Source organism: Nuphar pumila, chromosome 14 (genome assembly GCF_984573655.1).
Source record: "Nuphar pumila chromosome 14, dmNupPumi1.hap1.1, whole genome shotgun sequence".
NCBI lineage: Eukaryota > Viridiplantae > Streptophyta > Magnoliopsida > Nymphaeales > Nymphaeaceae > Nuphar > Nuphar pumila.
In genome coordinates, this window is record NC_143262.1 from 11,380,005 (window position 1) to 11,392,563 (window position 12,559).

General features: G+C 37.9%; 1 protein-coding gene across 1 annotated transcript in view; it reads left to right on the plus strand.

Annotated features, from left to right (window-relative positions):
• The first annotated feature begins 1,651 nt into the window (after window positions 1–1,651).
• The window catches only part of LOC149816377 (uncharacterized), a 29,972-nt gene continuing 19,064 nt past the window's right edge, over window positions 1,652–12,559 (plus strand). The window contains exons 1-4 of the mRNA XM_089988216.1: window positions 1,652–2,016; window positions 2,095–2,240; window positions 2,355–2,657; window positions 3,345–3,455. Of these exons, the coding sequence (XP_089844342.1) occupies window positions 1,815–2,016; window positions 2,095–2,240; window positions 2,355–2,657; window positions 3,345–3,455 (762 nt within the window). The 5' untranslated portion in view covers window positions 1,652–1,814. The remainder of the gene's footprint in view (window positions 2,017–2,094; window positions 2,241–2,354; window positions 2,658–3,344; window positions 3,456–12,559) is intronic.

Below are 12,559 nucleotides of genomic sequence, written 5' to 3' on the forward strand. Positions count from 1 at the left end.
CACGGAGCCAGAAATTGCAGAAGGGGTAAGAGTGGTGGTGCGAGGGCCGGCAGAGGAAGTTGCTAAGTGGATGTTGATGGGTGAAGTCAAAGTTGAAGGGAAGGAAGACAATGATGGTGGTGGTGGTGGTGGTGGTGGTGGTGATGATGAAGATGATGACGGTGGAAGATGATGTTGAATCCTTCACCTCAACGGTTCAACCCCACCTTGGAGGGGCGAGAGCGGGTGAAAGGGAACACTTTTATTGAAAAGACTCCACTTCCCGAGGAGTCTTTCCTATCAAAATATGTACTTTTTAATTTCAAAATATTTCTTAAAGAAATATTTTCTCTCGCTTGGAAAGGTCAAAAAACCATATGATTTTCTGATTTGGCTCACTTTTTCTAGATGTTTCCCGCTTCCCAACGTGCTATTGGGTCAACAATACGGCCGGTTAAATCCAGTGAGATTTGGTCTCCAACCCTACAACGGTTTCTCCATGTATTAAATAAAAAAATGTAAATCCATTCATACATGATACATAATTTTTTTTTAAATATCCATGCCCACTCCCGAGTAAAGCTTTTCCTCTACACAAGAATAAAACAAACTAAGCCTTAAAGGCATGCCACGAAGGTATGAAACTTGGGGCATGTTTGGTAGTGTGAAAATAGTAGGAAAGAAAAAAGATCTTTTTCAACTGTTTCAAATAAGAGAAAATTTTATAAAAGAAAAGTTTTTCCTAAAAAAGTATAGTTTTTATTGAAAAATTTCTCTACCTTGGGGGATGGAGAATTTTTTCCTATCAAAAGCTCTCTCTCATCTCTCTCTCCACCACCATCCCCGGTAATCCCGTTCACAAAGTCGTTCGAGGATGCGACAATGATGTCGACGTTCCTGTTTGTTATCCAAACGGTGATATGGAAGGCTAAGACGGTCGGTTCGACGAGTTGAGGAGTTTGCCGGTGGTGTCATAAAAGCACGAAAAGGGAGGGGATGTCATGGGATTTTGGCGACAGGTCGGACCTCCTCAACATGTTCATAAGGCTGAGGGACAAAGATAAAAAGCTCAAAACGGACAAGGAGGGGGGCAGTCCCACAATGTTGGGGGCTGAGGAGGTGAAGAGGATGGAGTACCTGCAGGCTGCCCTCTCAGTGGGTACTAAGAGGATTGAGTACACACATTTTTCTTATATTTTTTCACTCTCATGCTGCACAAACAAGCTAAAAATTTTTATTTAAAAAAGTTGTCATATCAAAATTTTCATAGGCAAATTTTTATTTTCGTATGAGAATTTTTCTTGCTTTCAATCGTGCCCTTGAAGAACAAATAAATATTCTCCAATGTATTCAAACGTTTCAAAATATTGTGATATTGTAATTTTTTTTTTGTTTTTCTTCAACTTTTATTGGCAAAATCTTACTAAAAAAAATAAATCAAAAGAAATGAAAAATATGAAGAAGAACGAAAATATTGAATAATGTGGAAAAAGATAACTGCTACGTTACCGATATTACCCGTATATAAACGTTTCATATAAACGATAAGAACACGTTTTTTTTTTGAAAATATGACAATTTAATGACCTTTAAATGGTTGCTAAAAAATCATTATGTCGAACTTTCAAAATATCGGCGATATGAATGAAACTTGAAGATAGTAAAGCTCCTTCGGCTCTTCGTTCCATCCAAAGATGCAGATTCCTCCTCTTCTTTTCCGGTGGCCTCCGTTGCCGGAAAACCTCCTTCGTTTAGCCGTCTAGCGCTGGCCTAAGATCGCGAAGGGAGGCCACCAGAGAGAGAGAGAGAGAGAGAGAGAGAGAGAGAGAGCTACGATGTCCATTGCTCTCAGTTTCCTCGCCACCCAACACCCCTCCCACTCCGTACACGATTGCCGGCGTCTCTCATTCTCCACTAGGCGAGGAGAGAGCAAGCACGCCTTCCTCGGGGTCATACCGCGCGATATCTCGACTCCACATTTCGAATTGATCTTTGTTTCGAACAGATATCGCCATTGTACGCGACTTCACCGAACAAGTGAGCTCCACCACGCTTCTGAATCTCAATTATCGATCTTTTCAACCACCCATCTCTCTTTTTTTTTTGTGCTTTTAGGTGATGGTCTTGATGGCAGTGTGGCAGGCGATGAAAAGGGTCCAGTTGACGCTTTCCTTGAGATTGCTGAGGTTTTGTGCATCGCCCCCTCTGTGATTTCTGCCATCGTGTTTGCGGTATATTCAACGATATCAAATTACCGTACTGTGAGTTCCAGGAAGTTTTCTTCTTCTTTGTTTCAATTCATTTCTTGATGATGCATTGTTGGGTTTCTTTGATGGGGTTTGATTTGTGGAAAGTTTCTTTGGGATTGCAATCAGGTGCCATCCTTGGGGTCTTTGGTGCCAAATTGGAGTTATTTGGCGAACCGATTGATCGCTTGGCAGTTGGTTCTGTTGGTGGGAGCGGTAGGAATTGGGGCTTTGATTCGAAGTAGGCGGTGTAGTAGAGTTAGAAGCAGCAGTTACGTTGATCGGGATTCTACTCTGATCGGGAGAATTGAGAAGTTGGAAGAGGACGTCCGGAGCTCGGTGGCCGTCGTACATGAGTTGTCGCGGCAGCTTGAGAAGTTGGGAATCAGATTTAGAGTGACCAGGAGGAATTTGAGAGAGCCCGTTGCGGAGGTATATTGTCCACTGATCCTTTCTGTTCTTGTTCAATTTTTGCAGTTTTTTTTATACCCTTCCATTGGTTGCATCTTAAAATTCAAGGATAGTTTTCAATGCAAAATTTAGCATGTCAAGTAGGATTTACCAAAAATTAGATAAGATGAAATGGTACACCGATACACTGATAGTATTTAGGTTGGTGCTTAATCTGTTTTAGAAATCTATCTTTATTTATATCTGTGGAGGTTCTGATTTTAAACAGGCAATGCACTTGCAATGCTCACAGCTGTGTAACTGGTGTTTTATAATTTTTTTTGCATCCTAATCCACACTTTCAAGTAAATTGTTTTGTATACCTGTTTAAACTAGTTTCCAGTTTGATACAGTCATATTTAACTTGAATTGCCTTTCTTTCTATAAGAAGCTGTAAGACCATTGTGATAGTGGATGTATATCTACAGTTCTGTACTATATGCAAAATGTCTATAAAAAAGAAGAAGAAAAAAAAGAACCAAAATTGTGTATCTGGTGTTCATGTAGAAAAAGTTAATCCAGACAAAATGGTTATCGCGTTAGATAAGTTGTTCTTGTGTTTCATACTATTATTCCCTGTTGTGCTTTATTTAGTACGTGTAATATTGTTCTTATTTATCAAATGGTGAATAATTAGGTAATTTATGGAAAGTTTACTTATACACGCAGACAGCAGCATTGGTTCAGAAGAACTCTGAAGCTACACTAGCACTTACAGTTCAAGAAGACATTCTTGAGAAGGAGCTTGGTGAAGTTCAAAAGGTCCTGCTCGCAATGCAGGTTGGTTTAATGCCCTTCGGATCTTTTTTTCTTTTTGCCATATCGATTTACTTAGCCTACACAGTGCCTAGCTTCAATGTTGAATATTTTATTCACTGTAGAATTCTAAAGTCCCCAAATGTGTTTTTTGAATGTAGCGAAAAGAACATAGTGCAAAATGTTCTTTTACAGGACAATGTTGCTGTCTTGTAAACTGCTAGGACATATCTTGCCTCCCTCCTGTCGATAATTTGTCCTGTATCCTATTGATAATTTGACCCCCACAATGAAATTACAAATCAGCCTGAAATTTGTATCAAAGATCTTTCTCACCCTGAAATTACAAATCACCCTGTAAGAGCTCAATTCTCACCCTGAAAGACCTTTGATGCAAATGTCATGTATAAGATTTACCAGAGAAACACCAACATTAGCAGATAAAATATGCAAGTTTATCAGCATTTAGTTATTCCAAATTACATTGGTACCCTATTAATTGTAGTGTACACTAAAGCCCACTTAAAATTTTTAAGTGGCCAGCATTTTCTTAACAAAAATATATAGTACGAGAGTGATAAAAAGGCTCATTACCCTTAGGAAAGTAGAATATAGGCATGAATTAGACATCCACTACCACCTTTTCATTCATGTGATGATGTCAATGAGAGTTTCTGAGGGAAGTGAAAAAACTTCTTGGTTATTGATGTTCTCCTGAACTTCGTCCACTCACAAAACCAGTTTTTCTAGCAACATCATACTTGTATAGACATTATAGAGGAGTGAGAAGCAAAATGGACGAGAATATCAGATAATGTTTTTGAAGCATGGCGATGTTAGATGTAGAAAAAACTACTAGCACCAACGGGGGTTGCGTTTGTCTGGTAAGAGCAGCTAGTGCACGTCACCTTGTGTTGGGACTTTGCAGGTTCAAAACCCAATGGTATAGTTATTTAACTGGTAGGGGTCTGCCTAACCCCAGCTTGCATTTCAAAAAAGAAAAGAAAAGAAAAGAAAAGAAAATAAAAGAAAAGAAAAACCTACTATCTTTGAGTTTTATTCATAAAAAGATGGGGGTTGGGGGGGGGGGGGGGGGGGGGGGGGGGGCGTGGGGGTTGCGGAGAGGGAGGATAAGTTGATTTTGCTTCTTGAAATTTGGGGTACAAAGGAAAGCCATAGGAGAGCATAGAATCAGTGATAACATTATAGGGCAGATTCAAACATTATAGGAAACAAACAAAAGGAAGTTGAAGATGGAGATAAAGCTTTGTTATTATAATACAAGCATCTAGGTACTGCATGGGAAGACAATAAAGGATGTATGCAAGATTCCTTGAGAGATGTAGCATGTCTAGAAGGAGGTGTTTGTGTGCAGTGGAAGAAGACTCCGCTCAAGGGTTTCTACGGAGTCTTCTTCTACTGAAATAGAATCAGTTGCCCTCTCTTTCCGTAGGGAGAGAGAGGGTCACTGTTTGCATAGCCACAATGCAAAATCCTAAAAACAATGAGTTTGGTAGTGGGAGCTGAAAAGAAGTCATCTTTCATATTTTGGGTCTGGATCTGGGATCCAGATCCAATCCATATTCATTATTCACCGCATATTTATTAATGGCTAGATTGTAATTTAGATCTGTTGTAAAAGGGTATTTTGGTACCCTAATCCTTGTATTAAGCAAATATGTAATGTGAAGTCTGGTGCGTCGATTCCTGTGTGAGGAATCTTGGCTCTCTGCAGCAGCATATTTTCTCCCTCTAGTTCTCTCTCTCTTCGTGTGATTGAATATTAGATTCTATGAATTTTAACATGGTATCAGAGCAACAGATCCAGTCTTGGAGATCGTGACTTCTTTATGATCATCAAAATCGAGATTCTTGTCTCTTCCTAAGGTAATCCATTTTCATTCGTTTCTATCCCTACTTCTTCCTCTTAAAGTCTTTGTCAAATCTTTCTTTCATTCTTCTTTTGATTCCAAACCAGATCTCGGTATGGCTATTTCTAAATCCCAGATTTGTTCACGATATTTTCTTGAAATCGTGACTTTACTTCTTTCCCATTTTTTGTTATTTCTTTGGGTTATTTTATATCATTTAACCCTAATCTTGTTTGCCATTTTTTGTTCTTCTGAAATACTTTCTCTTTCCTCTTCTTTCTTGCCAAAATCTTTTCTCAACATCCTTCTTTCTTTCTTTCTTATGTCTTTTCCTAATCCAGACATGATTTCATAATAAAAATAAAAAAAAATCACGTCAGATCAGATCTTGGTCCAAGCATGATTCCAAAACAAAAGAGGGTCATGTCAAACCTGTTTTTCCTTAAATTTCCTTTTCTTTATCTTCCAGTTCAGCTTCTTCTTTGCTGATTTCTTTGTTGGATTTTTTTTATCCCATCGTGATTCCGAAAAACGCAACGTCTTATCTAAGTGACATGCTCAATTTTGGTTGAACATTGTTCAGATCAGATTTTATAGCAAGGTCTGGTTTACAGATCGTTAGTAAAAAAAAAGGGGGGGGGGGCAGCAGATTTTATTTGAAATTAAATTTCTGTTTTGAATCTATTCTGAATCCAACAGATTTATTTGAAACTAAAATCATGTTCTGAATTCATTCTTCTTTTGTTTTCATTCATTATTGAATTTCGATTTTCTCCCTCTTTGGAATATGGATTCATTTCCTTCCCAATCTGGCCTTTCCTCAAGTTTTCTTAGTCAACTCGTGTATGAGAAGCTGAACAACTCTAATTTCTTAACCTGGAAGAGGCAGATCATCGTCAGGATTTTTCTGGACATCTGAATGACTCTATTCCAATTCCTTCAGAGTTCATATCACAGAAAGACAAGAATGGTAAGGAAAAATCTTCTGTTACATATGTCAGAAATCCAGAGTATGTAACCTGGATGAAGCGAGATTGGGTGTTGGTTGCCTATATTACTTCTACATTGTTACAAGAAGTGCTTGTGGCAATTCCAGATGACTGTTCGGCTATGCAGTTATGGGACAAACTGGTTCAGACATATTCGCAAGTTTCTCAGGCCAGAATAATGTTTTTAAAGAAAGAATTTCAAATATTGAAAAAGATTTTCATAACTATCATGGAATACTTGAACAAAATGAAGACTATTACAGATCAACTAACCATTGTGGGTTGTGCAGTAAGTGACAAAGATATGCTGCAACAAACTTTGAGTGGGCTAGGGCCCAATTATCACATGATTGTTACTTATTGTGTCTACCAGATTTACCTACATGTGAAGATTTGCGTGCCAAGCTTTTTCAATATGAGATGACCTTAAAGGGATTTTCTGAAGAGACTCATGTTTACGTTGGAGCACAAGATGTGCTTGCCACAGGGGTTGCTTATGGGTGAGAACGTGAAAGTTATGATTTTCGAGGAAAGGGAGGTTAAGGAAGGAATGGACAAGGAGGTCGTGAAATATTACTTACACCCAACATACCTCCTAATTCACAGAGGCAAAGGACAATTCTCACCTATTTTCTATGCAACAAAAGGGGACATATCAAGGCTAACTGCTGGTTTAATCCTCAAAATAGAGGAAAACTACTGCCGACAGAGACAAGGAAAGGGACAGATAATTCAAAGACCAGTGAAGAAGTAAAGGAGTTATTGTCTGCCGTAGCTGAATTAAACCTAAAACAGAATGATCAAGGTACTTGGTATGTTGATTCCAGAGTAGTGACTCATGTTACTGGTGATGTTGGTAAGCTCCCAACTCTTGTTCGTTATGTTGGTAGAAGTAGTATTATCACTGGGGATGGATCTCACCACTCTATTTCTCATATTGGAAACTTTGTTATTCTTATGTCAAAATTCTCTCTCAGTCTCTCGAATGTCATTCACGCTTCTAATATCAAGAAAAACATTGTTTCTGTTTCTAAGCTTGTTGATGATATTAATGCTTCAGTTGTTGAGTTTACTCCTTTTTCTGTTCGTGTCAAGGACCTTCACACGAGGGAAACGTTTGCTGAAGGAAAACGACAGGGCAATATGTACGTCTTCCAAGAGAATCCTTCTACTCGTGTTTGCCCTGTTAATCCCACCTTGAAGCTCATCTCACCATCTTCTTCGGTCTATGTCACTGTAAAATTGTATATGAAGAGACAATACACATACAAACACAAATACTTTATAAAAGAAGTGCACGAAAGCACTCTCACAACACTTGAACAAAATACGCAAAAAGCGTATAAATAATAAACATGCAATAATGCATGTATTTCATAAATAAAAGCAAATGCTTGAGACTCTCAAGCTTATCTTACAACAAGGGGGAACACCCCTATTTATACAAGAAAGGAGAGGTGCAAGGGGGCTCCCCAAAGGAGTCGTTGGGGAGCTCCCAACGGTCACAATTGTGACCGTTGGGGGCTCCCCAACGACTCCTTTGGGGAGACCCCCAATACACCTTTTTGGAAATACAAAAAGGAAAAGATAAAAAATAAAAGGAATTTAAAAAATAAAGGAAAAATTACAGCATATTCCAAATGGAATATGCGCAAAAATGTAAAAGGACTAAAATACCCTTTTCGGGTAAAAAGAGAAAAATGTATAAATATATATACTTATATATAGAGATACATATACATATAACATATGTATACGTATCTCTATGTATATAAGTATATATATTTATACTTACAATAATGTTTTTGAGTATACATTTTAACACCCCCCTCAAACTTACGGTGTGATAACCGCAAGTTTGTCAAGAAGGAAATGAAATCTAGGCGAACAAAGAGCTTTTGTGAAGAAGTCCGCAAGTTGATACTCAGACGTCACGTATGGTAGATCAATGACCTTCTTTAAATATTCTTCCCTGACATAATGGCAGTCCATCTCTATATGCTTTGTTCGCTCGTGAAATGTGTGGTTCTTGGCAATGTAGATTGCACTTTTATTGTCACAGCAAAGCTTTGTTGGTTCTTTGACAACTACTCCCATATCTTCCAAAAGATGTCGAATCCACACTATTTCCATGGTGGTAGATGCCATGGCTCTGTATTCGGCTTCAGTGGATGATAAGGAGACCTTCTGTTGCTTTTTACATCGCCACGAGATCAAAGATTCTCCTAAGAAAATACAAAAACTAGTTGTGGAGTGACGGTTACTAGGGTCACCTCCCCAATCTGAGTCAGTATAAGCAAGCAATTTTAATTCAGAAGAAGAGGATAAGAATACTCCCTTATTCACCGTTCCCTTCAAATATCTGATGATGCGAAACACGACACTCATATGAACGGTTGTAGGAGCATGCTGAAATTGACTGGCGATGTGTATAGCATGTGACAAATCGGGTCGAGTAATGCTGAGATACATTAAAGAACCTACCAACTGTCTGTAAGGAGTAGGATTGATTAGAGGAACACCTTCGTCAATCTTCATTTTTGCTCCCACAACTTTAGGGGTTTCGCATACTTTGTCATCAGAAATTCCTGATTTGTCAATAATCTCACAAGCAAGCTTAGACTGAGATAAAAAATAACCACGTTGCGAATAGGCAACCTCAATTCTAAGAAAATATGTTAGAAAACCCAAGTCTGACATCTCAAATTTTGAAGTCAAGACGGACTTAATACCCTTGACTCCTTGAACATCATCACCTGTAATTAACATGTCATCAACATATAGTAATAATATTACAATCCCTGCCTTAGATTTTCTAGTAAATAGAGCAGTGTCAGTATAACATGAGGAGAAACCATTTTCCAGCATTACACTGGTAAATCTGTCATACCAGGCTTTGGGGGCCTGTTTCAAACCATAAAGGGTCTTTCGAAGACGAAGGACTTTATCTTTAGGGATCTCCATGCCTGGTGGAGCATCCATATACACTTCTTCATTAAGATCATCATTTAAAAAGGCATTTTTCACATCCATTTGAAAGATATTCCAATTTTTAATAGATGCAATAGTGATAAGACATCTAACTGTAACCATTCGGGCTACAGGAGCAAAAGTTTCTTCATAATCAATTCCATACTCTTGCCCATACTCTTTTGCAACTAAGCGAGCCTTATACCTTTCAAGGGATCCGTCGCTCTTAGTTTTAACCTTAAAAACCCATCGACAACCTATAGTTTTCTTTCCTATGGGTAGAGTTTGAAAATCCCAAGTTTCAGCCCTTTTAAGAGCATTAAGTTCATTTTGCATAGCTTCTTGCCATTCTATACATTTTTTTGCTTCTTCAAAATTTCTTGGTTCAAAATAAGAATGAATGGCACTGAGACAAGCCCTATATCGGGGTGAAAAAGAATCAAAGGAGACAAAACGAGTGGGAGGTCTCCTATTCCTCTCAGATCTTCGGTGATCGAGAACAGGAACAAGTTCACTATATTGACCAATAGCACTTCTAAAGGTGTCTTGGTTTCTACGGGAGTATGTTATAGGATCACTTGAAATCTTGCCTTCTTGTTGGTTATGCTCTTCGACATTACTCTCAATGTTCTCATCATGGTTTGATGATACATCATCATCACTAGATGTATCATCATTACTAGACAATAAGTCAAAAAGGAAGGAGTAATCAAAATTTTCTTGTTGAGAAACATTTTTTTCAAATCCACTTTCATTTTCCAAAAAAGTTACATTTCTAGAGACATATAACTTATCTTCTCGAAGATCATAGTATCGAAATCCCTTTTGAGTTTCAGAATATCCAAGAAAAGCGCAGGGGATAGCCTTGGGAGAGAGTTTGTCATTCTTATCCGTAAGTATGAAACACTTACACCCGAAGACTCGTAACCTATTATAATCCGGTTCGAGTTTATATAAAATCTCAAAAGGGGATATTTTCCCTAATATTCTAGAAGGCAAGCGATTTATTAGATAAACAGAAGCAAGAGCTGCTTCAGCCCAAAAATTTTTAAGGATGTTTTCGGAAATAAGAAGGGTTCTAGTGGTCTTAATGATATGCCTATGTTTTCTTTCGGCCAACCCATTCTGTTGAGGGGTTTTAGGACAAGATCTTTGGTGAATGATTCCTTGATCTTCAAGATATATTTTAAATTGGTTGGAGAGATATTTGTTAAATAATGTAACATAATTCAATATGTAATCTCATAGTTTTAGTTTACTTTTAAGTTTAGTTAGGATTAGGTTAGTTTATTTAACTAGGTTAGGTTTCTTTTTCTTTTTTAGTTTAGTTTTTGGACTTATTTGGCTTTATGCTTTTTTGACCAAAGTCAAAAAGCATAAAGTAGAGAGAGCTGTTGGACTCCCAACAGCTCTATTTAGAGCCGTTGGGAGCCCAACACTCCCTCATTCCCTCTCTCCCTTGTATTATAAATATGGGGTGTTACCCCCTTGTATCTTACACTTTTGTAAAGCCCTCTTTTGGGACCCAACATATTGAAGTTGATATTTTTTTACGTTTGTGCATTTGTATCTGTGCCTTTGTGCACTTGTGAGAGTTCTCCTTTTATGCCTTTGTGCATTTGTATCCGTGCCTTTGTGCACTTGTGAGAGTTCTCCTTTTATGCCTTTGTGCACACTTTGTGTTTCTAGTATTGTGTTTATACACAAAATCCTTTTTTATAGAGATTTTCACAATATTCTCCTCCAGAATCACTTCTAAAAATCTTTATGTTACTATTAAATTGATTCTTGATCATTGAATGGAAGGTTCTAAAGCACGAAAAAACTTCATGTTTGAATTTAAGAAAAAAGATCCATGAATATCTAGAGAAATCATTCACAAAAATAACATAATAAGAAAAACCTCCTTTTGAGACAACAGGTGCGGGTCCCCAAACATCGGAATGAACAATTTCAAAGGGTTTAGATGAGAACATAGTTCTTTGCTCAAAAGGTAAACTTTGCATTTTTCCGAGAATACAGTCATTACAAGAAAAAGAACTTTTACATAGGTCCTTTGCAAAATGCAAATAAGATAACTTGGTGATATTAGGATGACCAAGTCTTTTGTGCCACACATTTATATCTTTGTTTCGGGCAACATTACAAAAAGATTTTGGAACTTGAAGAGATTCCATATAGTATAAATCGCCTTTTCTAAAGCCTTCCCCAATCAATTTCCCGGACAAGCGATCCTGTATTAAACATTTATCACATGAAAATTTAATATCACAACCATGGTCCGAGAGTTGAGAAACAGAGAGAAGATTTAAGTTAAGTTTAGGTATAAATCTAATTTTTGGAATAAAAAAATCTTGAGTTTCAAAATTACCTATTCATTTAATTTCAAGAGAGGTTCCATCCGCAGTGGAAACAAAGGATGGAGAAACATTTTTTGAATAATCGGAAAGTGAAAACATGTTTGGGGACATGAAAAGATGCACCTGAGTCCAAAAGCCAAGAGACTTTACCTGGAGTGGAAGAAGTAGACACGGCGACATCGGATGTAGCTCCCTTGAGAAGAGGTTGAAGGGCTTCCATTATTTGGTTCAACGAGAGTGACCCACTTGATGATGCCTCTTCCTTTTGTGGTGCACCGGTGGTGGCCATAGCGAAAAGTTTCTTCCATTTGGGACACACGGGCTTGATATGCCCCGGTTCTTTACAAAAATGACATATAGTCTTGCTATAGTCCTTCTTTCCTCTTTGTCCACCATCTCCTCCTTGATTTTGGAATTTAAAATGAGGAGGACGATAGGTCTTTACATTATTTCCAGGTCTTGATACGGCATTAACCTCATTGTTTTCTTCATGATTACAAGGAACCATAAGAACACTTGATCCTTGTTTACATAAACTCATACGAGTCTCCTCACCACTTAATTTGGTGAGAACATCTTCAAGAGAGGGAGGAGTAAATGGGGATAGAAGTGATGACCTTATTTGCTCAAATTTCGGTCTCAACCCATTCAAAAAATTGAAGAAACGATCTTCTTCAAGTTGCTTGTGGCGGAGTTCAATTGCCTCTCCACTCCATTTTGGTTCAAGCATAGAGAGCTCATCCCAAATAGAGGAAAGATCGGCAAAATATTCCCTAATAGACATTTCACCTTGAGTAAGGGAGAGGGCCTTCTTTTGAAGGTAATACTTATGGGATAGATCTCTTGATGTATACATTTTCTCGAGATAATGCCAAGCTTTCGATGCTTTTTTGAATTTGATAATGTTGGCATTAATCTTTGTTTCGACGGATGCGAAG